This window comes from Apostichopus japonicus, chromosome 10 (genome assembly GCF_037975245.1).
Source record: "Apostichopus japonicus isolate 1M-3 chromosome 10, ASM3797524v1, whole genome shotgun sequence".
Lineage (NCBI taxonomy): Eukaryota > Metazoa > Echinodermata > Holothuroidea > Aspidochirotida > Stichopodidae > Apostichopus > Apostichopus japonicus.
The window spans coordinates 413,079-428,768 of NC_092570.1; the positions used below are offsets into that span (position 1 = coordinate 413,079).

The 15,690-nt window shown below is 37.3% G+C and overlaps 1 protein-coding gene across 1 annotated transcript; it reads left to right on the plus strand.

The window, feature by feature from the left end:
• Positions 1-678: 678 nt before the first annotated feature.
• Positions 679-14,940, plus strand: LOC139975066 (uncharacterized). The gene is made up of 5 exons (XM_071982683.1): positions 679-912; positions 8,296-9,314; positions 10,430-10,640; positions 12,378-12,557; positions 13,179-14,940. The coding sequence occupies exons 1-5, from the start codon at positions 831-833 to the stop codon at positions 13,328-13,330; spliced, it is 1,644 nt and encodes a 547-aa protein (XP_071838784.1). The 5' UTR covers positions 679-830; the 3' UTR covers positions 13,331-14,940.
• Positions 14,941-15,690: the final 750 nt, after the last annotated feature.

Genomic DNA, 15,690 nt, shown 5'->3' on the forward strand with positions numbered 1-15,690 from the left:
CTTGAGGTAAATTCCATCACAAAATCAAACTGTGTTTGTTTATTAGATGTGTTATGAACCTCCCGAGTTTGGAAAAGAACCTCCCGTGACAGCAGGGTCTGGAAAAGTTATAAATGAACCTCCCGTGGTATTGATTATTACACTTCATATTACACCAGGTAGGCCCACTGACCTTTCAATGCTAGAAACCTACAAAGATACATGTATTGTATTGTGCCCCATATTGTTTTATCCGTCATTCTAAATTATTTGTTCATTTATAAATGAACCCCCTTTTAAACGGCAGTAAGGAGCCTACGTACTTTCATCATTAGTTTACGTACGCTACTGGGTATTGTTACGGACTTGAAATATTCTACCCATTTTATTAAACAGTTGTCACTTGCGTCTGTATTAACTATAACCAGGGAGCTGTTACTGTTAGAGTAGCAGCTCCCTGCTATAACTATGACTAAATAGCAATGTCCCTCTGTACTATACTATTTATTATACTGGTACGTGTACTAGAATCCCTGACATGTAACTTAATTGAGAACTTTCAGCACGCAAACAAACACCCGAGAGATATCACTGCATAGTCTGTGACGTGGACCAATAAGCCGTAACAACGACCGATAGTCCACGCCCATTATGCTAATGTGGCCGCGTCGAAGTGGGAAAAATAATTTCGCTGCCGGCGACTTCTGCGCCAATATATGGTGGCGCTGATCGATTATGTTGAAACTAAAACCAAACTAACCGATATCTGTAAACCTGAAACACTTTAATAGGAAGATAATTATTGAACGACATTGTAGGATAAAGTTGTTCTCTACGACCAAAGAATCGAGATGTTCCACAGCAAAGAAAATAACCGGGAATGGCGTTTCTTTGTTATCCTCATGATATGTACAACATTAATTGATCATGGAGGTAAGAATTTGATTAACTTATATACTTTAAGTCACTAATTGTATTTCATTAATTGTATTACTACTGATGTTTCTGTATATTAAACAACAGACCAGTGTTGGATTGGCTTACCGGTTGACCGGTTTAGCAGCTCGGAAGGACTGGTGCGCCGCTGGGTCCGAGGTGTCGATAATTTGTGTTAGTAGGGATTAGGGGGGGGGGGGGTCGAAGCTAGTTATGTCACTGGTGGAGGGAGCGCTATGACCTGTTTCTTGGGGGTTACATGAGAACATCAAATGGTTGTAGTTAGTAAACTACGCAGAACATTGAAAATTAAAAGTAGCTGTCTTGGTTTTGATATCCAGTTTACCTCAACTGTTTCCGAATATTTAAAAAGTGGTGTGTCTATATTCAAATCAAGACGACCTTATATATGAAACGAAATGAATGTTAATAAATAAGTAGTTAATGGATTCATTCGGCTCATCAACATCCACATCCACAAACAAAGGGTTTCATGTCAACTTTAGTTACTTTTTGGTGATTGTTGCAAAAGGAGTAGCTTAGATAGACAACCCAATTGAATAGGCTTTAGCACATACCTTGCTATGTTTGACGACATGAATTAAACTTTTTGCCTGTTGATTATTTGTATATAGATGGCGTGTTGGGGTGGGGGAGGGGATAGATCTTGTTCAACTCAATAGCAAAATAGTCAGATTTCAAGTGAGTGTGAGGGACACTTTCCTACATTTGAGCACATGGACCACGCAAACCTCATTCAAATAAATTAACTAATACTGATAAAGAAAATGTCTAATTGGATTTTAATCACTCCGATCATTACCTTTCAATTTGGTGGACCGGAAGTATCTAAATTTGATTTAAACTTTGATGACCTCGATAGGCTGCGTGGCAGTTATAGACACCGCCACGTAGAGAGCTTATTTTCTAGCTATTATTCTCAGAGGTATTTTATAAATTTAATAGTTTTGATGGAGGTTTCATTTTCGTCGAGACTGAAACCGTCGACAATCCCTCACAAAATTACATTGTATTTACAAAGTCCAAGTACTTTGCAGGTTTTATAAAGCCATAAGTTCTTTCAAATATTTTACTGTCCAAATTATAGAGTTTTAGTCTTTTTAGTATCGAAACTTTTTGTGTAGCCTATTGTATTTTCTTGTTTACTTTATATGAGAACCATGCATACGATATTTATCACCATATTACACGTTTTTATAAAGAAATAAAGAATTTTTTTTTGGTCATATACCTCCCAATGATTTACATACAATTGAGAGATGATCAAATATATAGGGAAAATTGAACTTAAAAATTAAAAGAACGGGTATACAGGAAGCAATATGGGAGAAAGTGTCCATAGTAAATATAAATAAACATAACTTTTGAAAAGATGAAATATATTCAAATGATATTAGCTAGATAGTGATAGGCCTGTGCAGCTCCTCTGCGCATTTGCTATAATTACATCATTTCCGGTCGACGGATGTCACATGCATTAAATTGTAAGTGACATACGTATGTGAGTACATATATATAAATATATATGAAGTTGAAATATATGCAAATTCCGAGAATGCGAAAGTGTATATATTTAGATCATTACTATTCTTACTAACTGCGTATACAGGTAATCTTGCATAGCTTTAAAATTGAAACTATAGAATTCGAAAGGAAAAATGATAGTGAAATTATTACTAAGTAGTTCATGCCTTGCTTAATTAATTTCATTTATAATTTCCTTGTTTCTGTCCGGGGACAAGAAAACATAGAAATCGAAAATAAGGCGATTTTTAAAATTAAAATTAAAACGAAGAGTTTTTCACCCAGTTATTCTCTAGTATTTTTTTCCTTCTTAATTTGTTTTTTCGTCTCTCGAATTTTCTCTCATTTCCCCCTTTGCCTTTAGTAAAGCCACGTGGCCTGCAAATTGGGTTCCGTGGGTATGGCAGAGTTAAAGGACGACTAACGCATAAGCAAAACAACTAAAATAAACGATTTAAATATGCAACTATGCTGAACGCTGCAACAACCTTGAAATTTTCATCAGGGCCTCTTTCATTTATATCCTTGATTTCCCGGATCCGAAATACAACCATTCATCTCATGTCAATCCGCAGGAAACAAAAACCATTCATCTCATGTTAATCCGCAGGAAACAAAACTCCATAGGGTTTCCTATAACCGGTTCATGGTCAAAACTACTTTCCAGGGCGTACCCCCACCCCCGCCCCTCTCCCATACCATCCCAAATCCACACGGACGCCTATATTACTCCACAATATTCTGATCCTCAGTCCTGTTTTTCAAAATCCATTGCTTGTTATTTTATCAAATTGTGTTAAAATATCACGTAAATATCTTTGGACATTTTTCTTAATCCCATTCTGTATTTCAGAATAGTAATGAAACTGGACTATGTCTAGAAAATTATCGTGGGAAATATTATTTTGTATCATTTTTTGTTTTCATATCTATTTTTGATGCTCCTTTAACCTGAGGGAAGAGGCCAACTTTAAATGTGTCTGAAGCAGCATGAGTTATCCCGACAGTTTCATTTTATATTTGTTATAATAATTAAATAATAGTTAATATAATTTTATAATATTCTCAGGCTACTAATTGTTACTGACTTAAAATCACAATATAGTTCATAAGCATAAATACTTAAGGCCAATGGTATTATTGGCCGAAAATTCGCGACCATGCTCTAATATATATAGTCTCTCTCTCTCTCTGTCGACCATGCTCTAATATATATAGTCTCTCTCTCTGTGTCGACCATGCTCTAATATATATAGTCTCCCTCTCTCTGTCGACCATGCTCTAATATATATAGTCTCCCTCTCTCTGTCGACCATGCTCTAATATATATAGTCTCTCTCTCTCTGTCGACCATGCTCTAATATATATAGTCTCTCTCTCTCTCTGTCGACCATGCTCTAATATATATAGTCTCCCTCTCTCTGTCGACCATGCTCTAATATATATAGTCTAACTCTCTCTGTCGACCATGCTCTAATATATATAGTCTCTCTCTCTGTCGACCATGCTCTAATATATATAGTCTCTCTCTGTCGACCATGCTCTAATATATATAGTCTCTCTCTCTGTCGACCATGCTCTAATATATATAGTCTCTCTCTGTCGACCATGCTCTAATATATATAGTCTCTCTCTCTGTCGACCATGCTCTAATATATATAGTCTAACTCTCTCTGTCGACCATGCTCTAATATATATAGTCGCCCTCTCTCTGTCGACCATGCTCTAATATATATAGTCTCTCTCTGTCGACCATGCTCTAATATATATAGTCTCTCTCTCTCTCTACTTCTCTCTCTTGGAATATTTCAGCATTTCTTCATCGCTACAACCGATAAAACAAGAAATTGCAGTTTATGTTACCCTTAGTATTTATTTATTCACACTCGTGACAAATCAAATGTTGAGTATTTCTTCACATTCCTGACATGTTATATGTAGCTTTCCTTACATGTTATATGTATCTTTCCACATTCCTCACATGTTATATGTATCTTTCCACATTCCTTATGGCATGTTATGTGTATCTTTCCACATTCCTTACATGTTATATGTATCTTTCCACATTCCTTACATGTTATATGTATCTTTCCACATTCCTTACATGTTATATGTATCTTTCCACATTCCTTATGGCATGTTATGTGTATCTTTCCATATTCCTTACATGTTATATGTATTTTTCCACATTCCTTATGGCATGTTATATGTATATTTCCATATTCCTCACGGCATGTTATATGTATCTTTCCACATTCCTTACATGTTATATGTATATTTCCACATTCCTTATGGCATGTTATGTGTATCTTTCCATATTCCTTACATGTTATATGTATTTTTCCACATTCCTTACATGTTATATGTATTTTTCCACATTCCTTACATGTTATATGTATCTTTCCACATTCCTTACATGTTATATGTATTTTTCCACATTCCTTACATGTTATATGTATTTTTCCACATTCCTTACATGTTATATGTATTTTTCCACATTCCTTACATGTTATATGTATATTTCCACATTCCTTACATGTTATATGTATTTTTCCACATTCCTTACATGTTATATGTATATTTCCACATTCCTTATGGCATGTTATGTGTATTTTTCCACATTCCTTACATGTTATATGTATATTTCCACATTCCTTACATGTTATATGTATCTTTCCACATTCCTTACATGTTATATGTATCTTTCCACATTCCTTACATGTTATATGTATATTTCCACATTCCTTACATGTTATATGTATATTTCCACATTCCTTACATGTTATATGTATATTTCCACATTCCTTATGGCATGTTATATGTATCTTTCCACATTCCTTATGGCATGTTATATGTATCTTTCCACATTCCTTACATGTTATATGTATATTTCCACATTCCTTACATGTTATATGTATATTTCCACATTCCTTATGGCATGTTATATGTATCTTTCCACATTCCTTATGGCATGTTATATGTATCTTTCCACATTCCTTACATGTTATATGTATATTTCCACATTCCTTACATGTTATATGTATATTTCCACATTCCTTACATGTTATATGTATATTTCCACATTCCTTATGGCATGTTATATGTATCTTTCCACATTCCTTATGGCATGTTATATGTATCTTTCCACATTCCTTACATGTTATATGTATATTTCCACATTCCTTACATGTTATATGTATATTTCCACATTCCTTATGGCATGTTATATGTATCTTTCCACATTCCTTATGGCATGTTATATGTATCTTTCCACATTCCTTACATGTTATATGTATATTTCCACATTCCTTACATGTTATATGTATATTTCCACATTCCTTACATGTTATATGTATATTTCCACATTCCTTATGGCATGTTATATGTATCTTTCCACATTCCTTATGGCATGTTATATGTATCTTTCCACATTCCTTACATGTTATATGTATATTTCCACATTCCTTACATGTTATATGTATATTTCCACATTCCTTATGGCATGTTATATGTATCTTTCCACATTCCTTATGGCATGTTATATGTATCTTTCCACATTCCTTACATGTTATATGTATATTTCCACATTCCTTACATGTTATATGTATATTTCCACATTCCTTACATGTTATATGTATATTTCCACATTCCTTATGGCATGTTATATGTATCTTTCCACATTCCTTATGGCATGTTATATGTATCTTTCCACATTCCTTACATGTTATATGTATATTTCCACATTCCTTACATGTTATATGTATATTTCCACATTCCTTATGGCATGTTATATGTATCTTTCCACATTCCTTATGGCATGTTATATGTATCTTTCCACATTCCTTACATGTTATATGTATATTTCCACATTCCTTACATGTTATATGTATATTTCCACATTCCTTATGGCATGTTATATGTATCTTTCCACATTCCTTATGGCATGTTATATGTATCTTTCCACATTCCTTACATGTTATATGTATCTTTCCACATTCCCTACGTTCTACCAGTAGAAATAGATGCGGTTTATTATCTTTCCTGTTTGGTATACCCAGACTCGTACTCATATTCAGGATTCATCTGCTTTGCTTCGGTTCTCGCACCATTGGATTTTTTACTCGTACTCGGTGTATTTTGAACTAGAATAGTCACAGATTGATAGAGATAGTTTATAGACGTAGTATAGGCCTATATACTAGTAATCGCCCCTATAGCATTGTACTCGCATTGGTACTCATACTTGTACCGGCACTCATCGTACCGTACTATAATAAGGAGACCTCATACTTGTACCCGCACTCATCGCACTACAAGGAGACCTCATACTTGTACCGGCACTCATCGTACTATAATAAGGAGACCTCATACTTGTACCCGCACTCATCGTACTATAATAAGGAGACCTCATACTTGTACCGGCACTCATCGTACTATAATAAGGGGACCTCATACTTGTACCCGCACTCATCGTACTATAATAAGGAGACCTCTTACTTGTACCCGCACTCATCGTACTATAATAAGGAGACCTCATACTTGTAACGGCACTCATCGTACTATAATAAGGAGACCTCATACTTGTACCCGCACTCATCGTACTATAATAAGGAGACCTCATACTTGTACCCGCACTCATCGAACTATAATGAGGAGACCTCATACTTGTACCGGCACTCATCGTACTATAATAAGGAGACCTCATACTTGTACCGGCACTCATCGTACTATAATAAGGAGACCTCATACTTGTACCCGCACTCATCGTACTATAATAAGGAGACCTCATACTTGTACCGGCACTCATCGTACTATAATAAGGAGACCTCATACTTGTATCCGCACTCATCCCATAATACTAATAAGGAGACCTCATACTTATACCAGTACTCTATAGTACTACGAATCGAGTGATTCCTCCACCAGATTGTGCATTTTTATATTATTTTGGACGACATATTTATTTTTCAAAGTTTTACCAACTTTCCGAGTATCATTCGAAATAAGATATCTCGATTGATTAAAGATACCTTACTTGAGTAATTCACTGAATCAATCGAGTTAAATAAGCGAGTTTTTTTCATATCTGAAACCTGGGTGTAGCAGGTTAATTGCCTGGCTAATGACTATATTGTTCGTCTTTTTAGTATCGCATAAGGTATCGAAAGCTTGATCAATAAAATGCTTCAAATTAATAGTGTTACTTCAACTGAATTTATCGCACTTTCATTATTCTAAAAATCTAAAAATTCCGATTGAGTATGGTAAGGGTTTAACCTATATGGAAAGTGACGCAGGCAACCGCAAGGGTATTATAAAGGTGGAGGATGTGGCCCTACAGTCGTTAAAGCTGACATCATGTAGGGGAGGGGGATCTGGAAGTCCTCTGCCAGAACAAGTACGTAAAACGGTGGCGCAAGGGGGTGGGGTCCTCCCCTCCCCTCCTCACCACATACACACACAGTCAGCAGAAGGGAAACGGTTGAGTCGGGGGATATCTTACATTCATCCGGGGTATACTAGACCACTGGTATACGGGTATAGGTCCCATTTCAACCTTACACAAAGTCAAGAGTATTAATAATTACCACAACACAATATATATATAATACCCAACACACGATTAATATACAACACAATACATAATCTGCATAAAGCCATCCTTCAATGCAATAATAAAGAGTAGCAATTTTCAGTAATATTGTCAGAAAATTTGAAGCTACCGTCGGTTTGCCTAAAGTTTATTTTATATCAAAGTACCACTTGACAAAATTTAAGCGTTTAACTTCTTCGGGCTTTTATATAATTTTCATTCTTTTTCCCCATACCATATAGATTCGATGAATGTTCCTTCAAGCTTTACCCCAAGTACAGCGGATGGGGTATTCGTTTATACAGAAGATACAAACCCAGGCATTAATGACTTTTCAACAACTGGACCGCAGACCAAGCCGAAGAAGACAATAAAACCATCGCACGCCACGACTATTGGAACAACAGATGCACTGCGTACATCGGCTGAGATGCCAACAACTGGACCGCAGACCAAGCCGAAGAAGACTACAAAACCATCGCAAACCACGACTATTGGAACAACAGATGCACTGCGTACATCGGCTGAGATGCCAACAACTGGACCGCAGACCAAGCCGAAGAAGACTACAAAACCATCGCAAACCACGACTATTGGAACAACAGATGCACTGCGTACATCGGCTGAGATGCCAACAACTGGACCGCAGACCAAGGCGAAGAAGACAATAAAACCATCGCAAACCACGACTATTGGAACAACAGATGCACTGCGTACATCGGCTACAAAACCATCGCAAACCACGACTATTGGAACAACAGATGCACTGCGTACATCGGCTACAAAACCATCGCAAACCACGACTATTGGAACAACAGATGCACTGCATACATCGGCTGCGATGCCAACAACTGGACCGCAGACCAAGCCGAAGAAGACTACAAAACCATCGGAAACCACGACTATTGGAACGACAGATGCACTGCATACATCGGCTGCGATGCCAACAACTGGACCGCAGACCAAGCCGAAGAAGACTACAAAACCATCGCAAACAACGACTATTGGAACAACAGATGCACTGCGTACATCGGCTGAGATGCCAACAACTGGACCGCAGACCAAGCCGAAGAAGACTACAAAACCAGCGCAAGCCACGACTATTGCAACAACAGATGCACTGCGTACATCGACTGAGATGCCAACAGCGCAACCCCCAAGTCCTCAAACTATGAATAAGTTTAACTTTACACAGAATGGTACAAGTTGCATCCTGGAAAATATTTCCGCAAAGTTTAGCTTACATAATGAAACGACTAACGTAAGTGTCCTTTATCTATATGTTTCGAATGTTGAAGTTGATGGCTTAAAAAAATGGCTGAAACTGTTCTTTTATGTCAAGCCTATAGATTGCACTGGATGGATTCTACGGAATTGAAATTACAGTGATAATCATTTGTAGGAATAAGACGGTGAATAACTCGGTACTGAAACCACATTACCTTAATAACTTTTGAAACAATTGATGGGAATGGAACAATACGAGACCAGGTTTCATTCCAGAAATTCAAACTTATAAGCTTTTTACATCACAGTGGAGATTTGTATGTCACTGTGGATGACTCAGACATTGTAGACAGATATACAACTAACTTTATTTCATCAATAAGTCGGTAATCAAGATTTTTAAACTTGAAGTAATCCTTCCAAAGCAATCTTTACATGCGGGTGTTATAGCATTGATAAGCCCCTAGGGCGTACTCCAGAAAATTTGAACTTATGCATCATCATATTTGAACATGAAGTGCTCGAAACTAAAATATTACCACCGTTCAAAATTATGTCATTAAAACAGTAAATGCATTTCTTGATCCAATGTCGGTAAAACACCGATTTCTTTATAAATCGTAATCAAACCATTGTTCCAAATAAGTTGAAGAATAGTTAGTCTTTGATCAATAGCAAATGTCTCAATAAATTAGTAGATAACGTATTGATGAAATGCGTTAAAAGCATCCTTCCAAAGGTGATTTGTAATCACACCAGCAGCTTGTTTGGACAACTAATCACCGTTTATAAGCATATCATGAACTAAAACATTTCTTTCCAGTACTGTTGTCGAATAGACGACATAAACATGTAACTTGCAGAGTAATAATATTTTTAAAAGTAACGTTCATTTTCAGACCGCCATCTGCATATAATCACGAATCACTTGCATCCTACTTATACGCTCAGGCTGATTTTTCCATACAAAGTTATAAAAATAGAAAATTGATTTCATTCAAAATGTCGAGGTCAAAAGCATGCTCTTAGAAAGATCAATTCTCAGTTTAGCATGCATAATTAATAAGATCATTCGTTCGATGTCGAAATATCATTTTTCTTTATGCGAACATGTTGGAAGTGTCAATATTTTTGTTTATAATTTAATAGACTACTTCGTTGACTGAGATGACCAACGCTATCGTAGATACTAATCGCAGCCAATGTGGTATCAAAACCTCGAAGAAGGAAGCCATTTTAACTGTCTCCTGGAAGTCACCTTTTGGAGGCAACAACTCTCTTGCTCAAAAGTTTTCCGTTGATGGAAATTACTATTATCTTTCAGATTACAGCGTGTCCTTGGTTATTAACGTTAATAAAGGTGGAGTGGATTAGTAACTTCAGATCAGTTTTAATGTTAAAGTTAATTTCACCTGAAATAATAAATATTCGTACAAAGCAATCTAAAAATTCATATTCACGAGGTATCTGTTTGAATGTGGATTATATATTAATGTAAGTTAAAAATCCGGCCAGCTGTTCCTTAATTTCATAGCAAGGATACTAAGAATAGTGATATCATAGCAAGGATAGTGATAGCATAGAGAGAATAGTGATATCATAGTGAGAATAGTGATAACAGAGAGAGGGTAGTAATATAATAGAGGGAATAGTGGTATCAAAGTGAGAATAGTGATATCATAGAGAGGATAGTGATATCATAGAGAGGATAGTGATATCATAGAGAGGATAGTGGTATCAGAGTGAGAAAAGGGATAGAGAAGATAGTGGTGTCATAGAGAGGATAGTGGTGTCATAGAGAGGATCGATAGTGATAGAGAGGGTAGTGATATCATAGAGAGGATAGTGGTGTCATAGAGAGGATAGTGACATCATAGAGAGGATAGTGGTAGAGAGGATAGTGATATCATAGAGAGGATAGTGGTGTCATAGAGAGGATAGTGACATCATAGAGAGGATAGTGGTAGAGAGGATAGTGATATCATAGAATGGATAGTGGTGTCATAGAGAGGATCGATAGTGATAGAGAGGGTAGTGATATCATAGAGAGGATAGTGGTGTCATAGAGAGGATAGTGACATCATAGAGAGGATAGTGGTAGAGAGGATAGTGGTAGAGAGGATAGTGATATCATAGAATGGATAGTGGTGTCATAGAGAGGATCGATAGTGATAGAGAGGGTAGTGATATCATAGAGAGGATAGTGGTGTCATAGAGAGGATAGTGACATCATAGAGAGGATAGTGGTAGAGAGGATAGTGATATCATAGAATGGATAGTGGTGTCATAGAGAGGATAGTGGTGTCATAGAGAGGATAGTGACATCATAGTGCAAATAACTCATCAACGTCATACTGCAAAACGTCAAACAAAAACGTATTACAAATGAAGTTTAGGGCAGGTCGGATGTCCTTTCTTAATGAATTTACCTATTGAAACCAAAGTTTCAATCTGGTCAAAACGGTTGGGAAAGAAGTTCAATATACCAGCTTCTCCGGTGATTTCACAAGGGATAAAGCATCATATTTCTAACATCTTTGCAAACAGTTGTTGGAGAAAAATCGTGTAAAAACATGTAAAGTATGACATCAAAGAAGCCGTATTCTGCACCAAGTTTCTCCAAACTTTAAAATATATATGATATCCCTCACTTTTTGGTAAAACTTGAGGCAGTGGCGTAGGAAGGTACTTTTGAGTGGGGGGCTGAAGACTGATGGCCGGCCTGGGGAGGGGTCTAAGGGGTCCCCCTCCCCCTTTGGAATTTTTTGCATTTCCAGGTGGCCTCAGATGCAATTTGGTGCAATATAGCACACTTCAACACCCACTCCATTTTGTAAACTTAATTTTGTATTTTCACCTGGCCTTAGATGCAATTTGGTGCTCCAAATGAGATTTTTTTTCTCATTTGGAAATGAAAAAGGGGTTTTCTGACTTGCGGAGCGGGGGGGGCGGAATGATACTTCCGCCCTCCACATTTTTCACTGGGGGGCTGGCGCCCCCCCCCCCCAGCCCCCCGGTTCCTACGCCCTTGACTTGAGGCAATTGTTTGGGCAACATACATTTATCCTTTGATTATGATTATTTTTTTCTTCCGTAGACATTTTGAATGCTAGTGCAACCGTAGAGGACAAGGATACCTTTCGGACGCCCTTTGGGAAATCTTTAATATGTGATCGTGGTACAAATATAACATACAAAAGAACTGATTCGCAAATCACATTGCGTCTTTACGATGTTAAACTGCAAGCGTTTGATGCTGGGAAAGATTTTAGTGACGGTAAGTTGTATATTTCTGCTTTCTTCGTTACATTTGCAGCATCGCTCCACCTTAATCACCCCATTCCAATACATTCAAAGCCTAAGCGATAGTCACTCCATATGTTCATTAGATCACAAAAGAAGCGGGACCATTCGCTGACCCACTCCGAGTGATGATCTACAATATACGAGAGATCATTCGCGGTCTGTAAACAAAGTTAATAGACGGAGAATGCTTTAGGAGTAAGCTGAATAGCAACTTGATCATCTGTAATTGTACGAGCTAGTCTGTATATTATAAATGTAGACATTTGCGGAATACTTAATACGTACTGATCTTACTCTCCCTCCTAATCCTCTTCTAATTCCAGGTCGAAATGAAACTGAAAATCACATCTTCGGTGGATGTTGTATCATTTTCAGTCAAGATACTCTGTTTCACACTGTAACGCAACTGTTTGTATTTTGGTGACAATAACCCAACAGTTTTAACAAACGTCGACCGCATGTTACTCAAAATTAAAAATCAATTTGTTAATCAGTCGAAGTGGAAAGAGATCCCGTAGCTTTACTTCTTACTGTGATCTATTCATATTTAGTGTCCGTTTCTTAGCTTCTGTTTAATTGTTTTCTTTAACAGATCGATACGAATGCCCAAAGAAGAATAGCCAAGTATACCTCATTGTGGTCATACTTTTCGGCGTTACTGTCCTCGTTGCTTTAATGCTGGCGATCTTTGTTTACCGACGTAACACTGAGCACACCAGGCAAGGTTATGGATCGATGCAATGAAATGTTTAAAGAAAAACATAAGTTATAAGATTACATGCATTGATGGGATGGGCTGGGGTGAGTCAGGAGTGCGAGCAGACAGACTAATAGTTACGAGAGGTTTCTTTTCGTAGTAGATAATTGACAAATACACATGACACGTGCAGAAACATGGTTTGTGTGTTTGCACCCCCCCCATCCCCACCCCCACACACACACCACCACCCACCATATTCACCTCATCAAGTGTTTATCAGCATATCTTTACAATTAGAGCTCATCACAGACCTACTTGAGTAAGCGACCACAGGGCCACACCCCTCCGTGAAATCCTAGAGCCACCTATGCATGAGGTGCCAAACATAATCATCTAACCAAAAACTTCATCTTATTCTTATCTACATTTTATTGGTGGTAACATCATATTACTTTCTTGTACAAAGTTTGATTTTAAAGATTTGAGAACGGAACTTGGGGATACATTAGAACACAGAATGTTTGCGTTGGACTGTTGGCGGAGGACATCCTACAATAGCATAAACGTTAAAAAAAGGGGGGGGGAGGCTTGGTTCATGAGGTTTATGGTAGAGGAAACCACTGACGGACCCCTCTCTGCAAAGTTCTCACTCCCTCTTCCACAATTCCTCTCGTCGTGGAGAGCTTGCATATATCAAAGTTATATGATTGAAGATCGCACTTCTTGATTCACATAATGCAACTTTCATTATAAAAAGGTATTGTGTTTTGAGTTTGGTTAGGCAACGTCTTTATTAATCTTAATTAGTGGTATGTTGTATAATAATTGACTCATCTCTGCAACCTTCTAAACATTGTCTTGAAGCTGCTAAAAGAGGTAATAGGGTTTTAGGTATGATCATGAGGAACTTCAGTTTTCTTAAAGAGGACATCGTAGTTAGGCTTTATAAGCAGTTTAGGCCTCATCTGGAGTATGCTATGCAGGCAGGCTTGGAACCCATATTTTGCTAAGGATAAGGAAGTACCTGAAAAGGTCCAGAGGAGGGTTACTAGGATGATTAGTTCCTTAAAGAGTGTTCCTTATTATAGGCGGTTACAACTGTTGAATCTCACCACACTTGAGCTTATAAGGTTACGTGGGACCTGATCCAGGTTTTCAAGATTGTGTATGATTTCGACAATTTACCCTTTACCGACTTTTTCATGTTTGCTAACAGTAGTTGTACCTGAGGTCATAGTCTTAAACTCCAAAAGTCACATAGTAGGATTAATATTCGGCATAACTTTTTTCTAATAGGGTTGTGAATGAGTGGAATGGTTTGCCTGAGAAAGTTGTACTTGCAGGTAGTGTCAATGGGTTTAAGAATGCTTTGGACAAGCACTTTAAGCATTGTAATCGGGTCTGAGTGTTTGTGTCTTCAGATTTTTCTCTCTATAGGGTCCTTGATGGGGACTTAAGTGTCCCTCCTGATCCTTTTTTTTTCTACTAAGCTAAACTAACACGCACACAAACATACCAAACGAATGTTTCATTCTATGTTCTCCTTCCTTGTCTCAAAGGACAACTTTAAACGCACGCATGTTTTTTTTTTATAGTGAAATTCACCACATATTGTAAACTTCATTACAAAATGTAATAAATATGGTTTTCTGTTATTTAAACGATGCGACACTCGTTATTTGTGTGAGTCTTGTGTTACATGACAAACCACATTAGGGACAGATAAAGAGTATAATTCAAGTGGGTAAGATTATCAAGTATAAGTCAACAGTGACGTACACGCACGGGATCTCACATGTGTGTGCAGGGTGGGAGGACAAATTCGAACAATATGGAAGTGGCCGAGGCGGATCCAGAATTTCTTAAAGGAGGGGTGGCCCTGTGGTTCTTGAAGCCCTCCAGTTCTTATATGGGATTTGGGGGGGGGGGAATCCCCATATAAAAATATATAGCCGTCAAATGTGCATTCCCAGGCATCATTTTACGGACTAAACATTAATTCATAGCCTAACTATGCCTCACTACGAACGATTTCCCATCTACAATTTTAATTTTGCTGCAGGAAGACACCAGACGACATGGGAGTACACTTCACAGTCCCAAGGGCCGCACCCTTTCTTCTAGTTAAGGTAGCCATATGTGTGTATATGACGATGGGGTGAGACAGGTACAGAACTCTTGTATACTTTTAGGGGACTTGATGAAAACTATTTGATTGCATCTACACGCAAAAATGTCTTGTGGAGGGTTTCTAACAGAGTTAATTCAGACAAATATGAAACCTTGTCATGATTTTACCAAAATTAAATTTATTTTCTATGAATAAATCAATTTGTCTATATATATAAATATATGAGTTTATTCACTCAAGTTCCCTTACTATGTAAAATATTTCAAGACTTCA